Source organism: Moschus berezovskii, chromosome 2, assembly GCF_049115385.1.
Source record: "Moschus berezovskii isolate FMDL1 chromosome 2, NW_MosBer_1.0, whole genome shotgun sequence".
Classification (NCBI taxonomy): domain Eukaryota; kingdom Metazoa; phylum Chordata; class Mammalia; order Artiodactyla; family Moschidae; genus Moschus; species Moschus berezovskii.
This window is the reverse complement of record NC_142461.1, coordinates 14,919,164-14,935,456: the sequence shown is the minus strand read 5'-3', so window position 1 is coordinate 14,935,456 and position 16,293 is coordinate 14,919,164. Positions and strand designations below refer to the sequence as shown.

Here is a 16,293-nt window from a genome sequence, read left to right as displayed (position 1 = left end):
AGTAACTTTAGTTAAACACCTGTATGAAAATCACTTGTCAGCCATAATAAAAGGGAAGTCTGAATGAGGCCCTCTGGTTCCATGAAGATCTTTAAAGGGAAAGAGAAGTAAGGCTGGGGAGGGTGTAGGTAAGTTTAGGATAAGTAAACTTAAAGTGTAAAATATATATATCACCATTTTAGAAGCGGGTTTTTGGGTTTGCTTTCTCCCCCTACTTTATTGGGGAGGACTTGCCATTGCTTTTATGAAGTGCTTGCTAGCCATGGATGCCAACTAACTTCTTCAATTGAAGGCCGGAGAATCATGTCTGGTTCCAGGAGCCGCTTGAGCAAGTCCTGGCATTCGGCCGAGATGCCCAGATGAGTGGGGAAGGACACCCCCTTCTGCTGCTGCCACAGCATCTTAGGGATGTCTGTGTCGTCAAAAGGTAGGCTGGCACAGAGCATGACGTACAGGACCACGCCCATGCTCCAGATGTCACCCTTCTTGCTGTCGTGCGGAATACCCTGCAGCACTTCGGGGGCGGCATAGGCGGTGCTGCCGCAGAAGGTCTGGCTCAGCTCCCGGCGTGATTTGGGCAACACCTTGGCAAAGCCAAAGTCTGTCAGCTTCAGGTTGAAGCCCTGCAACAAGGCGTTCTCACACTTGAGGTCCCGGTGGGCCACGCCACAGCCATGGCAGTAGCGGATGGCCTCGACCATCTGACGGAAGAGGGCCTTGGCCCGACTCTCGGGCAGTGGCCCCCCATTCAGCACACAGTCAAAGACATCCCCTCCTTCAGCCAGCTCCATCACCAGGTAGATTTTCCCGTCAGCAGACTCCAGCATCTCATACACTTGGATGATGTTCTTGTGGTCCAGGGTACGGACGATCTGGAGCTCCCGAGGCAGGAATCTCTGGATAAACTCTAAGGAAACAAAAGAGATGGAGAATCAAGTCCAGAAGAGCCTAACTCCTCCCTCTGTCTCCTGCCTTCCAACTTCTGTCTGCCCACCATGTCTGGGTCTTGGGCCTTCGTTCCCTTTAACAGCCTTTAGTGTCGAGCTGCCTGGACACTGCAGAGTGTTCCCTTCTGTCTTTGTAGTTAATATATTATTCAAAGGGACTAGTCCGTCAGCCTCAGGGACTGTCGTGAGCAGCCTGTGAGACAATAGATAGCAAAGTGCTTTGGAAACTTTTAGACAAGTCTATTGAACTCAGTTATGAGGCCTGATTTGCCCACAACATGGTAAGCTAGCCCCTCTCACCTGTGCCCCCCAACCCACAGTTCTTTCCATGAGCCCTATCTTTTCCCCATCTCTGTCTCTTGCACCAGCTTCTGCCCTCTGCTAGCCCTGGCCATGGCCTGGCCAATCAGTTGACCTCCTAGAATAAGAAAGGAGGCTCTGACTCTGCTTCTGAGGGTCCTTCAACGCCTGCCACATTCATCTTGGACTTTCGGAAGGTGTGATTTTCCTGGACTTCGTCTGTTCGCCGCTGACTGACCCCAGAGCCACAGCCTCTGTTGCTTGCTTTCGTTTCAGACTAAAGGGGAGGAGGGAATTGATCCTTCTGACTGGAGGAAGCACCCACCCACCTCAGCCAGCCCTCCCTTCTTCCATAGGGGCCCCAGCTCACCTTCTGGCCCTACCATCTTGTCTATAATTTTAATTGCCACATTTCTTTGGTGTTTTTTGGAAACTGCTTCTTTGACTTTTGAGTAGGTCCCTTCCCCAATGGTCTTGCCCAGCTGGTACCCATTGGAGAGCAGAAAGTCCTCCATGCTGTCTAGCACCTCCTTCCTTCCTATCACCCTCTCAGCTCATGCTGCCTCCGTGAGGCAGCTCTACTCCACCATCGCCCTCGGCCCGCTTCTTTTCCTCCCAAGGACTTCATCCGCAGCCGCCCCCAGCGCTACAGCATTCTCCGTCTGGACACAGGAGCCACGGGTGGTGGAGAGGGAGAGGGTCAGACATTTTAAAACTCTGGCCCAATTGTGATGTAAATGCTGTGTGACCCTAGGCCAAAATGGGCAATGCCCCTATCTGCCCTCACCACCACCACCGCAAAACCCAGCACGGGTTAAGTCACCTCCGTGCCCCGCCCCCGCGCCAGGCAGCGAGCCCTAGCCCCGCCTGTAGGGGTTGCTGCCATGTCTGCGCTCGGCTCGGGATGCCAGGCTCTGTTCCGTGGACGCCCCCATCGGGCAGCAGGGGGTCTGCGCGACCCATGGCCAGAGCCCTCCAGCTCCCGGCTCGCCGCCGCGCTAAGTGCCCGGGCAGCGCGGGGGTCCCCGGCTGGAGGAACGGGTTTTGTGAGGTCAGCGCGCCGCGGCCCGGGTCACAATGCAGCCCTCCCCCTCGACGCCCGGGCCGGGACGCGCCGCAGACACCTGCCCGGCTCCGCCTGGACCGGAGCGTCCTCCCGCGGCCAGGGCTCGGGCAGCTGCTTCCAGCCTGGGACCGGCCTCGGCCTCCGGCAGGTGAGCAACGGTCCGGGGGGCGGGCGCGGGGAGGGGGCGCCCGGCGGCCCGGGAGCGGCCTGACCACCACTCCCCGCGCAGAGCGCCCCGGGGCCTGGACATGAGTGCCCAGGAGCCCCCGCAGGGTCGGAGATTCCCCATTGAGGCCGGAGACTCCCCTGGCCTTGCCGCCGCCCCCGAGTCCCAGGACAGCCCGGAGCCGGTAGCTACGGAGCACAACCCGGTCAGGTGAGGCCAGCGCCCCTGCCCGCGGCCCCGCCCCTGCTGGCTTCGCGTCCCGCGACCAACCCGCACCCACGCCCGAACCTCTGGGACTGATGCGCCCCCTACAGGATGGGGCCGGCCGCCGCCTCAGCGCCCCCTGTCGCGCCCCGCTTTCCGCAGGCCGCTTCGACGCTGCCCCGGCTGCCACTGCCTGACGCTGCTGCACGTGCCCATCGACGTCTACCTGGCCATGGGCGGGAGCCCCCGGGCCCGCGCCACCTGAGTGCGCCTGCGCACGGCGGCTCCGCGGGAGCCGGGCGGGGACGGGGCCCGCCGCGGGCCACCACGCTGAGGTCGCGCGCGCGCCGAGCACGAGACAATGATGCACATTTTAAAATAAAAGAATGATGCACATTTTAATAAAGCACAGCATAAACTGTTCTTTTCACTCCGGCTGGCCGTGTCTGTCTTATCCCGTCGACTCGGGCCCGCCCGCTGCTCCGCCGCATCCAATATCACCTTTCCCTCTGCTGCTTCCTCCCTTGGGCCCAGCCCCAGGGACCCGCCCTTCCCTCCGGGTCTGCTTGCTTCTGGCTGGACACCAGACCCTCCCCTCATTTTTTTTTTCACTATTCACGACCCCCTCCAGGGCCGTGCTTCTGCTTGGGCGCTGCCCTCATCCTTCTCCCCAACACTCCCCTTTGTCTCTCCAGGAAAATCAGCATTACAGTGCTGGACTCTGGGGGCCCAGAAAAGCTTGAGACTGGAGGAGATGGACAGACAACTCAGAATAAAGAGAATGGCCACCTACCCCGGGCCCATTTAATCCTCCAAAGATGGAGTTTGGTTTTGCTGCCTTCTGTTTTGTGACCCTGGGCCTCTCTGGCTTTGTTGGAGGGATTAGGGGCTGCCCCCACCATCTCGACCCCTGGTTTCTCCTAAGGACTGGTGGGGTTAGAAAAAGACTGGAAAAGAAGTCGTTTGAAAAACTGATTTCTTATTCCTATTTTACAGGCGAGGGAACTGAGCCTTAAGCCACTTGGCCCCTTGGCCGGGGCCCCCTAGGTGGCAGGTGATGCTAGTGCACTCCTCAGCAGCCTCAGATTTTAGGCAGCAAAATGCAGCCCTAGGAGGGACCTATGACAGGGGGGCTGCCTGGAACCTGAATGAGTATTTCCCACTTTCTAATTTTGCCTATATGAACCTGTATTATTTTAATATCAGGAAAAAAAAAAAGGTAACCCAAAGGTCAGGCTCAGTCTCCTGTCCCCTGAGATTTAAGGACACTTGACTTAACATGGCTACAATCAGCATCTGCAGTGATTTTGGAGCCCCAAAAAATAAAGTCTGACACTGTTTCCACTGTTTTTCCATCTATTTCCCATGAAGGGATGGGACCAGATGCCATGATCTTAGTTTTCTGAATGTTGAGCTTCAAGCCAACCTTTTCACTCTCCTCTTTCACTTTCATCAAGAGGCTTTTGAGTTCCTCTTCACTTTCTGCCATAAGGGTAGTGTCATCTGCATATCTAAGGTTATTGATATTTCTCCCAGCAATCTTGATTCCAGCTTGTGCTTCTTCCAGCCCAGCGTTCCTCATGATGTACTCTGCATAGAAGTTAAATAAGCAAGGTGACAATATACAGCCTTGACGTACTCCTTTTCCTATTTGGAACCAGTCTGTTGTTCCATGTACAGTTCTGACTGTTGCTTCCTGACCTGCATACAGGTTTCTCAAGAGGCAGGTCAGGTGGTCTGGTATTCCCATCTCTTTCAGAATGTTCCACAGTTTATTGTGATTCACACAGTCAAAGGCTTTGGCGTAGTCAATGAAGCAGAAATAGATGTTTTTCTGGAACTCTCTTGCTTTCTCCATGATCCAGCGGATGTTGGCAATTTGATCTCTGGTGCCTCTGCCTTTTCTAAAACCTGCTTGAACATCTGGAAGTTCACGGTTCACATATTGCTGAAGCCTAGCTTGGAGAATTTTGAGCATGACTTTATTAGCGTGTGAGATGAGTGCAATTGGGCGGTAGTTTGAGCATTCTTTGGCATTGCCTTTCTTTGGGATTGGAACGAAGACTGACTTTTTCCAGTCCTGTGGCCACTGCTGAGTTTTCCAAATTTGCTGGCATATTGAGTGCAGCACTTTCACAGCATCATATTTATTGCAGCCATGAAATAAAAAGACGCTTACTCCTTGGAAGGAAAGTTATGACCAACCTAGACCACATATTAAAAAGCAGAGACATTACTTTGCCAACCAAGGTCCATCTAGTCAAGGCTATGGTTTTTCCCGTGGTCATGTATGGATGTGAGAGTTGGACTGTGAAGAAAGTTGATCACTGAAGAATTGATGCTTTTGAACTGTGGTGCTGGAGAAGACTCTTGAGAGCCCCTTGGACTGCAAGGAGATCCAACGATCAATCCTGGGTGTTCATTGGAAGGACTGATGCTGAAGCTGAAACTGCAATACTTTGGCCACCTCATGCGACGAGTTGACTCACTGGAAAAGACTCTGATGCTGGGAAAGGTTGGGGGCGGGAGGAGAAGGGGACGACAGAGAATGAGATGGCTGGATTGGTATCACCGACTCTGTGGACATGAGTTTGAGTGAACTCCGGGAGTTGGTGATGGACAGGGAGGCCTGGCGTGCTGTGATTCATGGGGTCGCGGAGAGTCGGACATGACTGAGCGACTGAACTGAACTGAACTGAAATGACTCAACATGGGGTTTCCCAGGTGGCGCTAGTGGTAAAGAACCCACCTGCCAATGCAGGAGATGCAGGTTGGATCCCTGGGTCAGAAAGATCCCCTGGAGGATGGCATGGCAACCTACTCTAATATCCTTGCCTGGAGAATCCCATGGACAGAGAGGAGCCTGGCAGGCTACAGTCCATAGGGTCGCAAAGAGTTGGACACAACTGAAGCGACTGAGCACGCATGCACACACATACATCCCTGATTATCTCCTCTGGGCAGGGAACATGGGTGCCTCAGCTTCGAAGTCCCAGGAAGTCAGCATTCCCTGGAAGTCCAGTGGTGAGCCCCAATACCACACAACACAGCCCCCCACCACCTAAAAATAAATCCCAGGAGGGGAGAGCCGCTTCCCCCAACAGGATATACCTATTCCTGGGAAGGGCAGTGATTGGCCCGTGTTTGGCCCAAATCACAAGCACGTTCTTTGGGCCAGTGACCACCTTTAGGGAGACGGAAGACTACAATTGACCAGGCTGAGCCACAGGTAAACCTACCCTTGAGGTGCAAGCACAGTCAGGTGATTGACAGCATCACTAGAAAATAACGGGTAATGATGGGGAAAAAACATTCCAGGAGCAGAGACTGCTTATGCAATGATCAAGCACCCCTGGGAGGAAAGAAGCCTGAAAAAAAAAATGGATAGAGAGTTTGATAGGGGCCGGGGAACCATATAGCCCCATGGCAAGGATGAGCCTTGGAAAGTGTGACCAGGAGTCAGGCCACTGGGTTCTCTTTCAGGTTTTGTCCCTGTCTCAGTCAATACAGGTCTACCAGCCAGGCCTGTGCAGGACAATGTCAGCCATGAAACTGACAAACATGAGCCTTAACTCTCATGAAACACATGGCCTGGCAATGACCTGCTGGCAGGCAGGTCCCTTCCTTCTGGGCCCATTTCCTCACTAGCTTAAAAAAAAGAAAAGCACCAGCTGATCTCTATGGACCTTCCCAGCCCACAGATGCAGAATTCTTCCCATTCTTCCTTTCTCTCTTATCTCCCTCATTTCCTTTCTCTAGGCTTCTGGAACCCTCCTTTCCTTCAAAAAAAAAAAGATTTACTGCCTGGGAGTTTCCTGGTGGCTTAGAGCTTAGGATAACGGAATTTCATTCCCATGGCCCTGGTTCAATCCCTGGTCAGGGAACTGAGATCTCACAAGCTGTGAGAGGTAGCCAAAAAAGAAAAGGGAAAATAAAAAACTTACTGCCACTTTCATATGTTTGGTTAGTGAGGGATAACAAAAAATACGGACAAACACCTTGCCAATGGGCCAGACCCTGGAGCTAGATAGCTCTAGAATGGCCAGGAGCAAGAGGAAAGGGCATTCCAGGTAGAAGGAATACAGTGGGCAAAGACCTGGAGGCAGGGAAGTTTAAGGAATTCAGTTCAATCAACTTTCACCAACACCTACCTGGGCCACACCAGGTGGTGACAGGTCCCTTCCCCTCAGAGAGCTCAGAATTCAAGGGACCCAAGGATGAGTTAACAGAAGAAAAGCTGATCAGGGAGACCTTGTGTTTGAACTTGTTCTGTAGGTGACGGGGAGAGTGACAGGCTCCAACCTGCATCACTTGACTCTATTTTTCTTTTCCTTTTCCATCATGTTCTCTGTTGCTTCTTCCTTTTTCCCCCAGGAAAAGCCACTGGCCTAAACTCTAGTCCTAGATTTGAGTCCTGATTGTCATTTACTAGCTGTGCAACCTTGGGCTAATTAGCCTCTCTGAGTCTCTATTTCCAAATCTGTAAAACGGGGCTAATGACATCTGCTGGAAGGTTTTGGTAAAGACATGCACCAGGCAGGAATCTCAGGCACAGCTAGCATTGAGGGAAGAGGATGCTGCCTTTGGCTTCAAGGGGCAGCAGCGAGCCAGCTGGCTGTGTCCCCAAGGGTCGGGTATCTGGAATCTCTCTTGCCTCCCTTTGTCAAGTTCCCATCAGTCCTGCACAGGAGCTAAGGAACTTGGGACAGGGGGCATTTTCAGGGGAATCCCCAGGTAGGAAAAGCAGAACTGCCTTCCTCACCGTCAAGGATAAAGCTGTCCCCAGACCCCAAAGCTACCTGGGTGGCACTAGTGGTAAAGAGCCCATCTGCCAATGCAGGAGACATAAGAGATGTGAGTTCAATCCCTGGGTCTGGAAGATCTCCTGGAGAAAGGAATGGCAACACACTTCAGTATTCTTGCCTGGAGAATCCCAATGGACAGAGGATCCTGGTGGGCTACAATCTATGGGGTTGCAAAGAGTTAGACATGACTGAAGTGACTTAGCATGCATGCAGACCCCAAAGCAGGACCCCCACATCCCAGCCTCATTTTCTGCCTGAGGAATGGAGAGGGACCCAGCCAAAGAAGGATACTCAAATCCCTGCCTTCCCTGACTTCTCTCTCAAACACCTTATTAGCCAGCCCCTCCCTAAGGGACCCTCTTTTAGAAGGAGGGGGCGAAGTACAGATGGACCCCCCCAGGTTACCATGGAGATGGCAGGGAAAGGGTTGCTGTATTGCCATGGCAACTATTGACGTCAGCACTACCCTTTCCCATTGCTTGATATGAGAGGGGGGCAGCCACCCCAACCACAAGCAAATCCCCCACAAAGCCTCCTCCCTTTACTGAGCCAATCAACCAAGGGGTCGACAGGCTTAATATAGCACAGGAGTTAAAAGCACAGACTCTGATGTCAGTCAAACCTTGGTTCAATCCTCATTTTGCATGGTTTTAGCTGTTTGAATTTGAGCAAGTCCCTTAACCCTGGAAGACTAGTATGTACAATGGGGATAGAAAGCTACATGCCTCCAAGGGTTAATGTGAGGACTGCAGGGGATCATGCAGGTAACGGGCATTGGGCCAGTTTATGGGAAGTGCACACTGATGTTAGTGACTCTCTAGAGTCCTGGGGACCTGTCAGGGCATTGTGGCTTTTCAGATATAGACTCACAGCCCCTAAAAGGCTTCCAGGATTCCTAAGGACTGGCCCTGAGTTGGAGCATCTCAGAACTGGTGGGGGCAAGGGGGGTGGCGGGGAGTGGAGGGCGGGTATTTCCTTGGTGGGACAGTGGATAAGAATCCACCTGCCAGTGCAGAGGATGCAGGTTCAATCCCTCGCCTGGTACGATCCCACATGCCATGGAGCAACTAAGCCTGAACACAACTACTGAAGCCCACACCCCCTAAAGCCCGTGCTCCACAAGGCAAGCCACCACAATGAGAAGCCTGCACACTGCAACTAGAGAAAATCCACATGCAGCAACAAAGACCCAGAACAACCAAAAGTAAAAATTAATCGATTAATTAAAAAAGGAATGGGGGAGGTGAATGCAGAGACTGGAATTTCTGGACTCTGAGGAAACCCCAGATGCCACTTTCCTTGAGACCTCATCACATCCAAACCCTGACCCAACTTCCTTTTCCTCCTCCCATCTGCCTCCTCCTCCTAGGCCTTCTCAGCAGCCATCTACCTCTTGAGACTCCATCTGCTCCTTTAGGAAAAAGCATGGATGAGGGCCATTGGGAGACATCAGGCAATCTGACGCTGGAATTATTCTCACTCCCTCTCTTTTCCCCAGGTCCCGGTCCAGGTGCCCACAGTCGATTCTCTAATTCTACCGTATTGCCCTCAATCAGACTCCAATTGCTACTCATCTGGACTACTCCAGCGGCCCCCAACCTGTTTTTTCTGTTTTTTAATACTTTTTATTGATTTATTTGACTGAGTTAGTCTTCATTGTGGCCCCTGGGATCCTCACTGTGTCATGTGAGATCCTTCATTGTGGCATGTGGGCTCACTATTTGTGGCACAGACTCTCTAGTTGTGGCACTTGGGCTCACTACTTGTGGCACAGAGGCTCAGTTGCTCTGCAGCCTGTGGGATCTTGGTTCCCCAACCAGGGATCAACCCATAGCCTCTGCAAGGAAGTCTCCTCCTAACTGGTCTTATGGTCTTGTACTTCCTTCCTTGCTTGATTCCTCCAGCCCCGAATTACTCTATAAAGACCACAACCCAGCCATGTAATTCTCCTATTTAAATCTCATCAATGGCTCCTTTACATCACTTCCCCGACCACAAGGACACACGAGTTCACAAAACCTTTTTTCCACCTTTCAGCACGGTGTTCCTGGAATAGCCTCCTCCCACCCCCTGACCCCTCAGAACTCCACCAATTGTCAGTCCTCAAAGAAGGCTCCTCTGACCACCTATCCATTCCCTCCCAGAGCACCTGCTTGTCCCACTGTGTACTCACCTCTTCCCTGATCCCTGCTGAATGCCTATTTACCCCATTACACCACAGACTCACCGAGGGCGGAGGCTGTGTCATATTCATCCTGACATCCTGGGGCCGAGAATGGAAGGGTTCAGGAGTTGGTAGAATGTCTGTCAATTAGACTGGCTACTGAACAATGGCTTGATGGGTCCACAGAGGAGAGGCCGAGCATGGTGAGGTGAAGGAATAGCAGAGGCAATTGGGGGATCTGGAATGGCCTCCCTAAGGAACTGACCCTGAAACTAAAATGAGAAGCAGTTACCCACACAAGGACAACCCCGAGACTGGTCTGTGCCATGATGAACATGGCGCTGATGACACTGTGAAGAGGGGAACATTCAAGTCTTGGAAAGACAGCCCTGGCTGCTCTGTAAGAACAGACCACGGAAGAGATGGCAAGTAGCAGCAGAAAGATCATCCAGGAAGCTGCTGCAGCCTCTCAAGTAAAAGGCGACGGGGACTTGGACCAGGTGTGAGCAGTGGAGATGGAGAAAAGCAACTGTATTTTAGACATCCTGGAGAGGACTGCTGCTGCTGCTGCTAAGTCACTTCAGTCGTGTCCGACTCTGTGTGACTCCACAGACGGTAGCCAACCAGGCTCCGCTGTCCCTGGGATTCTCCAGGCAAGAACACTGGAGTGGGATGCCATTTCCTTCTCCAATGTGTGAAAGTGAAAAGTGAAGTCGCTCAGTCGTGTCCGACCCTTAGCGACCCCACGGACTGCAGCCTACCAGGCTCCTCCATCCATGGGGTTTTCTAGGCAAGAGTATTGGAGTGGCTTGCCATTGCCTCCTCCCCCTGGAGAGGACAGGATTTTGTAATTGCTTGACTATGAAAATGGAGAGACAGGGAAGAGTCTAGAACCAAGCCCAGGTTTCCAGTTCAGGCAACAGAGGAAACAGCCAAGCTGGGGAACATGGGAGGGACAGGTATGGGGCATGTCTGCTGTGATGTGGGACATCCAGAAGAAGGGTGCCAGGAGACAGGTCTTGGGCAGGGAAGAGGGGTCTTGGCTGAGAGACAGAAGTGAGTCTCTGACAAAGGTGGGCATTAAAGGCACAGGAACCGACAAGATCCCCGGGACATACTACAAGGCCCAAGAACACCCATGACTAGGCAGTGAGCAACAGATGAGAAATTTGCCACGTGGCGGCAACCTGTAAGATAGTAAATAAGTCAAGACTGCAGTGTTCACAAAAACAAAGGCCCTAAAATATTTCGAATAGGAAAGAGCGTTTGTGTCAAAGTCGGGTCACTGCTAAAGGGTCAAGTCAGATAATGACTCATGAGCATCCCTGGGATTTAGCAAAGAGGAGGTCAGTGGTGACCTTGAGGAGCTGTTCCTGTTCCCTTGGAATGGTGAGGAAGGGAGCCAGATTGTAGGGGTAGGGTGAGGAAGTAGAAACAACATTTGCACACAACTCTTTCAAGAATCTTGGCTGTGAAGGGGAGCTGGAGAAGGACCTGGGGTCGAAGGAAGGCTTTCTTCTTTTTCAAAGATAGGAAAGACTAGAGCCTGTTTGTTTGCTGCTGGGAAAGAGCCATCAGGGAGTCAGAGGTTGGAGACAGGGAAAGGAGGAAGGGATGAGAGGAGGGAAATTCCCCAAGGAGAGAAAAGAGAAGGTGAAATCCCCAAATATGGCCACACAACTCGGGGGGAGGGGGGCGGCAAGCCTGTACAGGACTCCGGGGACTCCAAATAGCTGCCCACTCTTCCCAGCAGCCAGTGTGAGTCACTGGGGGAAACAGCCCAAACTGGCAGTGTAGGAAAGGGCACAGGGCCAACATGTTCCCCAGGAGGTGGGGGAGCAGGGGTATGAGCCCTGAACCCCATGCCCTGAGCAGGACAAGGGCACAGGGAAGTTGCCTCACCCTTTGTAGGGGCAGGCAGAGTAAACTGGCTTTTCACTGTCCCTCTCTGAATCTATTTCCCTTTCTGCAAAATACTTAGGTTAGGGTTTTTAACTTTTTTTTTTTTTTTGCGGGAGGGTGGGACAGGTGTCAGGGACCCTTTCTAGATTTCTAGATTCCTTCCAGAAATATATGTGTATTTGAACTTGGCAGACAATTTAGTGAAGACCCACAGACTCATCCCTGGCTTCCAGATATATTTGAACTAGAGTTAGCTGAGCAGCCTCCTGCCTCTGATTTAAGAGTTTCCTGGAGCAAGGGAAAGGCTCCTACAAGGGCCAGGGGGCAGAGGTGGGGAGCTCTGAAGCCTGGAAACTGTGAGGCCTTTTGAGGTGTGGCGTCTTCCTGAGCACACCATCAGGGGTGTGTAAGCAGAAGATGGAGGCCCCTGGTTGAAATAAAAGGAAGGGTTGATCCAAACAGCAGCTGACCTTTCCTGGGCCCCTCTTGCTGCCTCTGTCCTTGTCTTTCTGTCCCTGACCCTGCGGGACTAGCGTCTCAGGGAATCCCCCAGCAGTGGTGACTAACCCCCTCCCCCTTAAGCGGCTGGTGAAAAAAGACCACCGACTAGACCCCGCCAGAGGGCCTGGTGCTGCCCCACCCCGCTCTGGCAGCTGAGGCCTCCTGCTAAAAACAGCAGGGCCTGAGGGGAATATGGGCTTTCAGGCCTCCCCCTCCACGTCCCAGCAGGTATTAAAAGAGGCCGAAGAGGGACCAGGCGGCCTAGACACTATGCTATTCACCGAGACTGCCCACTTGGTGGTAAATTCTCTTCTGTCCCAGTGAAGGGGTCCAGAGGAGGGTGCCGGCGAGATATAAAGGCTCCGGGTCTGGCAGCAGCGGGGGAGGAGGGGCGCAGGTCCTTGGGAAGACCCCGAGAGAGGCCTCCAATCTCCCTCCACCCCAGCATGGGCCAAGAGTGATCCCGACCCTCGCCCCGCCGCGTCTGATCCGAGGCGGCAGCCTTCTCCCAGCGCGTCGCGCCTCCTGGGTTGACCGCTGCCCTGTCTCCCCTAGGGGCGCCCCCGGGCCACGACCCCGCACCGCCTGGACCAGGAGTTCTGTTTCTAGGGCTGCCGGAGCCCGGTCTTGCCGGCGCCCGCCGCCCGCCGAAGCCTAGGCGACTACTGGATGAGCCCGCAGCGCAGCCGCCCCCGGGGCACCGCCTGGCGCTGGCCCGCGCACAACCTGCTACTGCTGCCGGGGGCCACTGGGGTGGCAGACGTGCCCCCGGTGCGCTGGCCCAGCTGCTACTGCGCGCGCCCGCGCCTCCCGTGAGCTCGCGGGGCGGGGCGGGGCGGGGCGGGGCGGAGGCCCTGAGTGGGCGGGGCGGAGCGCCTCGGAGGGAGGGGCGGAGGCTCCGGGAGGGCGGGGCGGAGCGCCTGGGGCGGAGCCCACGGCAGGGGCAGGGTCTGTGGAAGGGGCGGATCCCCAGACCCGAGGGGGAGGGAGAAGAGGGAGCGGAACTGGGTGGTTGAGGGCGGGGCCTGAAGCGACTGTCCACGGAAGGCAGTGGGCGTAATCCCAGAGCGAGTGGGATTTTTCCCCCGTCCTTGCGGCCCAGTTTTCTCTCCCTAGGTGGAAGCACCGGTGGCAGAATATTAACTACCAATAGCTGGGCAGGAGGAAGAGAGATCTAGCTCCCCGGGACCTCCGGAAGCCGGTGAAGGGCGGGGCCAGCAGAGGACGCGACCTCGGAGGGGCGGGCCTAGAGGCGGGGCCTGGCGGAGGTTGGGGTCGGGAAGGGTGATGCCCGGACACGAGGTCAGTCCGCCGTGCCTTGCAGACTCGAGGACCCAGAGGAGATGAGCCGCAGTGAGAAAGGCCCCGCGGGCTGGGCGTGGGTTTCTGCGGGGTTATTCATCCCTGCCCTTTTCAAACCACCACAGACTTTTTTTTTAGGAGATTGACAGATTCGTCTCTATTAAAAGTTCTGTTCATCAAAAGACAACTAAAGGGGTAGAATAGTTTCAAAGAGGGCTCTTCAAATACAATGCCAACTTGAGCCCAGCGCAGGGAGTGTGGAAACCAGAATAGATCATGCCCTTGGCCTCCAACTGGGTCAGTTTCAGGACAAGAGTGACCCCAGCCTCAGGCTTGGTGACCAACCTGAATGACCTAAGTGAATTGGTCTGCTTGAAGGACACTCTCCAGTGTGTGTCTGAGTGTGCTTCACATTTGGAGGCATCTCTGAATGTTGCATCACTTCTGAACATGGTTCTGTTTCTCTGTGTCTGTTCCTAGTCTCTGTGTCCACTCACTTATTCAGCAAGTATTTATCAGGGCCTACTTTAGAGGGTTGTGTTAGATTTATATTCTGAGTCACTGAGTTCAAATTGGTGAAAAGAATAGTTGAGGCTCCCTCATGGAGCTTCCATTCTGATGGGGAGACAACAATAAAGAGAAGTCAGAGATCAACAGTGTTTGAGAAGGATGAAGTGGACCAAGTGCTGTGTTGTATGGAGAGGGCACAGCCTGTGTCTTGCTCACAGATCTAGAACAATGCCTGACTCCTAACAGGGGCTCACTAAAGGGTACATGATTGGATGGGTTGGCCAGGAGGTCCTATCTGAGGAGGTAACTGTAGATCAAGGCTTGAAGGGTGAGAGAGCAGCCACTCCAGACTCTGGGAAGAATGTTCTGGCTGAAGGGAACAACCTGCAGGTTTGTCTCACGGGTGGCCCTTTGCCTTTAGCTATCTGTCTTGTAATACCCCTTTGGCTATGTCTCTGTTCCTTTCTGTTGTCTCTCTGATGTTGGGAGCCGGGGGTGGTGGGTGGGGGTAGGGGGATGGGGATGAGATGGGTTTCAACAGGGCCCTCCAAGGTCTCTGGAAGTGAGGTCACTGCTGAGTTGATTCACTCCACTGGCCCACTCTGGCCTAACCTGCCTGATCTGGACATTCCCCTGGAAGCAACCCCTCCCCTCGGCAGCTTCAGTCCCACGATCTCTGGCTCCTTCCCAGGATAGCATCCTGCAGTCCGGAAGGAAGTCCTTCGTCCTGTGTAACCACAGTCCCTGCTGGGGCAACCACAGCCCTTTCCTCTCATTCTGCCCCACAGACAGAGGGGAGGAGATGGGCTGGCCCTGTGGCAGCAGATCTTGCCTGGACAGAGAGCCCAGTAAAGACCTGACAGAGTGAAGGTGATAACCCCTCTGCAACCACAGGGAGGGGAACCTCAGAGGGGCAAAGACAATCACGCATCTTAGGAGCCTCTGCCACACCCATTATTTCTTTTAATCCTTCAACATTCCATTTTATAGATGGAAACTCAGGCAGGTCCAGAGAGGAAAACATGGCAGAACTGGGACCACAACTCAGGTCTCTTGATAAAATAGTTATAACACTTAATATTTATTCCACATTTACTTTTGGGCAGTTACTATGCTAAAACCTTTCATGCTTCTTCACAACCCTTGAGGTAGGTACCATTGATGTTCCCATTATCCTCATATAAGGAGACTGAGGCTCAGAGCCATTAAGTGACTTGTCCAAGGACACCCACAAGTTCACAGTAGAGCCGCACAGGAGCCAGGACAGTCTGGTGTGCTCAGCTGCACACCTTGTGCCCCAGAGGAGTGCCACTGATGTCTGTTTTCCAGGAATTTGGGGACACAGCTTCAGGTGCATCACATGATGGTCCCTGTGCTAAGCCAGGATGAGCAGGAAGATGGCCCGGGAGCACTGCACAGTTCTCTGTCCCCTTTCTGTGGCTGAAGATTTTCCCTTCACCCTCTCTCCTGGAGTCTCTGCGTTCCCACCCTTCACTGACCAAATAAAGCAGCTTTCACCACTCTCTGGCTCTCCCTACTTTGGGGGGTAATGATCTGTGTCCTCCCCAGCCACACACACTGAGTTAGACTGAACCCACAGAGCTGGGAGGACCTTTGCAGCCACCCTTAAATGTCCCACTGCACCCATGACCCCCCCCCCCCCGTGGGGTATGCTGAGTGAACCCAATGTGTTCCAGCTCCCCAAACTCTCACAGGTCACAGAAAAAGGCAGAGGCATACACTAGCTCAGTCAGGTGCCACAGGAGGGTGACATTAGTTTGTTTGGGGCATAGTGACTCCTCTGTGAGGTCAGGAAACCCCACCACCACCCCCGATTTTTAACCGCACTACATGGCATGTGGGTCTTAATTCCCTGACCAGAGATCAGGGGTCAAACCCATGCCCCCTTCAGTGGAAGCTCGGAGTTTTTACCACTGGGCTGCCAGGGAAGACTCCCAGGAAAGCCTTCTGGAGGAGTTCCTTGAGTCTCCACAGATGGGCAGGCCCTGGGTGCAGCTACACAGGAAGTAGCAATCCAGGCAGAACTGGCAACATGGAGAAAGGTTTGGTGATTTGCAGGCTACAGTGGTGTCGTTGGAGCTGTCATCCTGCTGAGGGAACCATGAGATTGGCATCCAGGGCTCTCTGCCTAAGGTGGAGCTACCTGGGCCTGGAGATTCTAGGACCTTGAAAGCCAGGATGAGGGGTTGGACATGCTCCAGGAGGAAGTAGAGAGCCATGGAAAGGTTTAAAGCAAGGGAGAGACATGATCCCCTCGTGGCATCTCTAGGTCTACAGCCCTTCAAGGGTTTCAGAGTCCACTCTGGTGGGCAATGAGTGGTCTCCCGCCCTCGGCTAGGTCCAAGGCCCTAGGCACCTGTCCCTGTCCCCTTTGCACTCTCTTGCAGGTCCTACCTGGGACTGAG

At 53.7% G+C, this 16,293-nt stretch overlaps 2 protein-coding genes and 1 long non-coding RNA gene across 4 annotated transcripts; 2 read left to right on the top strand and 1 right to left on the bottom strand.

Moving 5' to 3' along the window:
- Nucleotides 1-242: 242 nt before the first annotated feature.
- On the bottom strand, nt 243-1,762 carry TSSK3 (testis specific serine kinase 3). Its single transcript, XM_055397632.2, has 2 exons — nt 1,618-1,762; nt 243-907 (listed from the first exon to the last, which is right to left on the bottom strand). The coding sequence occupies exons 1-2, from the start codon at nt 1,760-1,762 to the stop codon at nt 243-245; spliced, it is 810 nt and encodes a 269-aa protein (XP_055253607.2).
- A 36-nt stretch (nt 1,763-1,798) lies between these two features.
- Nucleotides 1,799-3,995, top strand: FAM229A (family with sequence similarity 229 member A). 2 transcript variants are annotated; one of them, XM_055397630.2, is made up of 3 exons: nt 1,799-2,461; nt 2,543-2,689; nt 3,379-3,995. In XM_055397630.2, exons 1-3 carry the CDS (start codon nt 2,325-2,327, stop codon nt 3,533-3,535), a joined length of 441 nt encoding a protein of 146 aa, XP_055253605.1. In that variant the 5' UTR covers nt 1,799-2,324; the 3' UTR covers nt 3,536-3,995. The 2 variants fall into 2 exon arrangements, with proteins under 2 accessions (XP_055253605.1, XP_055253606.1); XM_055397631.2 differs by lacking the exon at nt 3,379-3,995 and adding an exon at nt 2,846-3,124.
- Nucleotides 3,996-13,085: 9,090 nt separating this feature from the next.
- LOC129538070 (uncharacterized) lies at nt 13,086-15,578 on the top strand. Its single transcript, XR_008682156.2, has 3 exons — nt 13,086-14,257; nt 14,656-14,737; nt 15,197-15,578. It is a non-coding gene; the product is annotated as an uncharacterized LOC129538070 (long non-coding RNA).
- The last annotated feature ends 715 nt before the right edge of the window (nt 15,579-16,293 follow it).

Excerpts from the sequence above, each read along its gene's own strand:
- TSSK3 (XM_055397632.2), bottom strand. The coding sequence starts at position 1,762 with ATGGAGGACTTTCTGCTCTCCAATGGGTACCAGCTGGGCAAGACCATT. Across the intron at positions 908-1,617 it reads CAAGATGGTAGGGCCAGAAG|AGTTTATCCAGAGATTCCTG; the intron begins GTGAGCTGGGGC and ends TTGTTTCCTTAG.
- FAM229A (XM_055397630.2), top strand. The coding sequence starts at position 2,325 with ATGCAGCCCTCCCCCTCGACGCCCGGGCCGGGACGCGCCGCAGACACC. Across the intron at positions 2,462-2,542 it reads CCGGCCTCGGCCTCCGGCAG|AGCGCCCCGGGGCCTGGACA; the intron begins GTGAGCAACGGT and ends CTCCCCGCGCAG. Across the intron at positions 2,690-3,378 it reads ACGGAGCACAACCCGGTCAG|GAAAATCAGCATTACAGTGC; the intron begins GTGAGGCCAGCG and ends TTGTCTCTCCAG.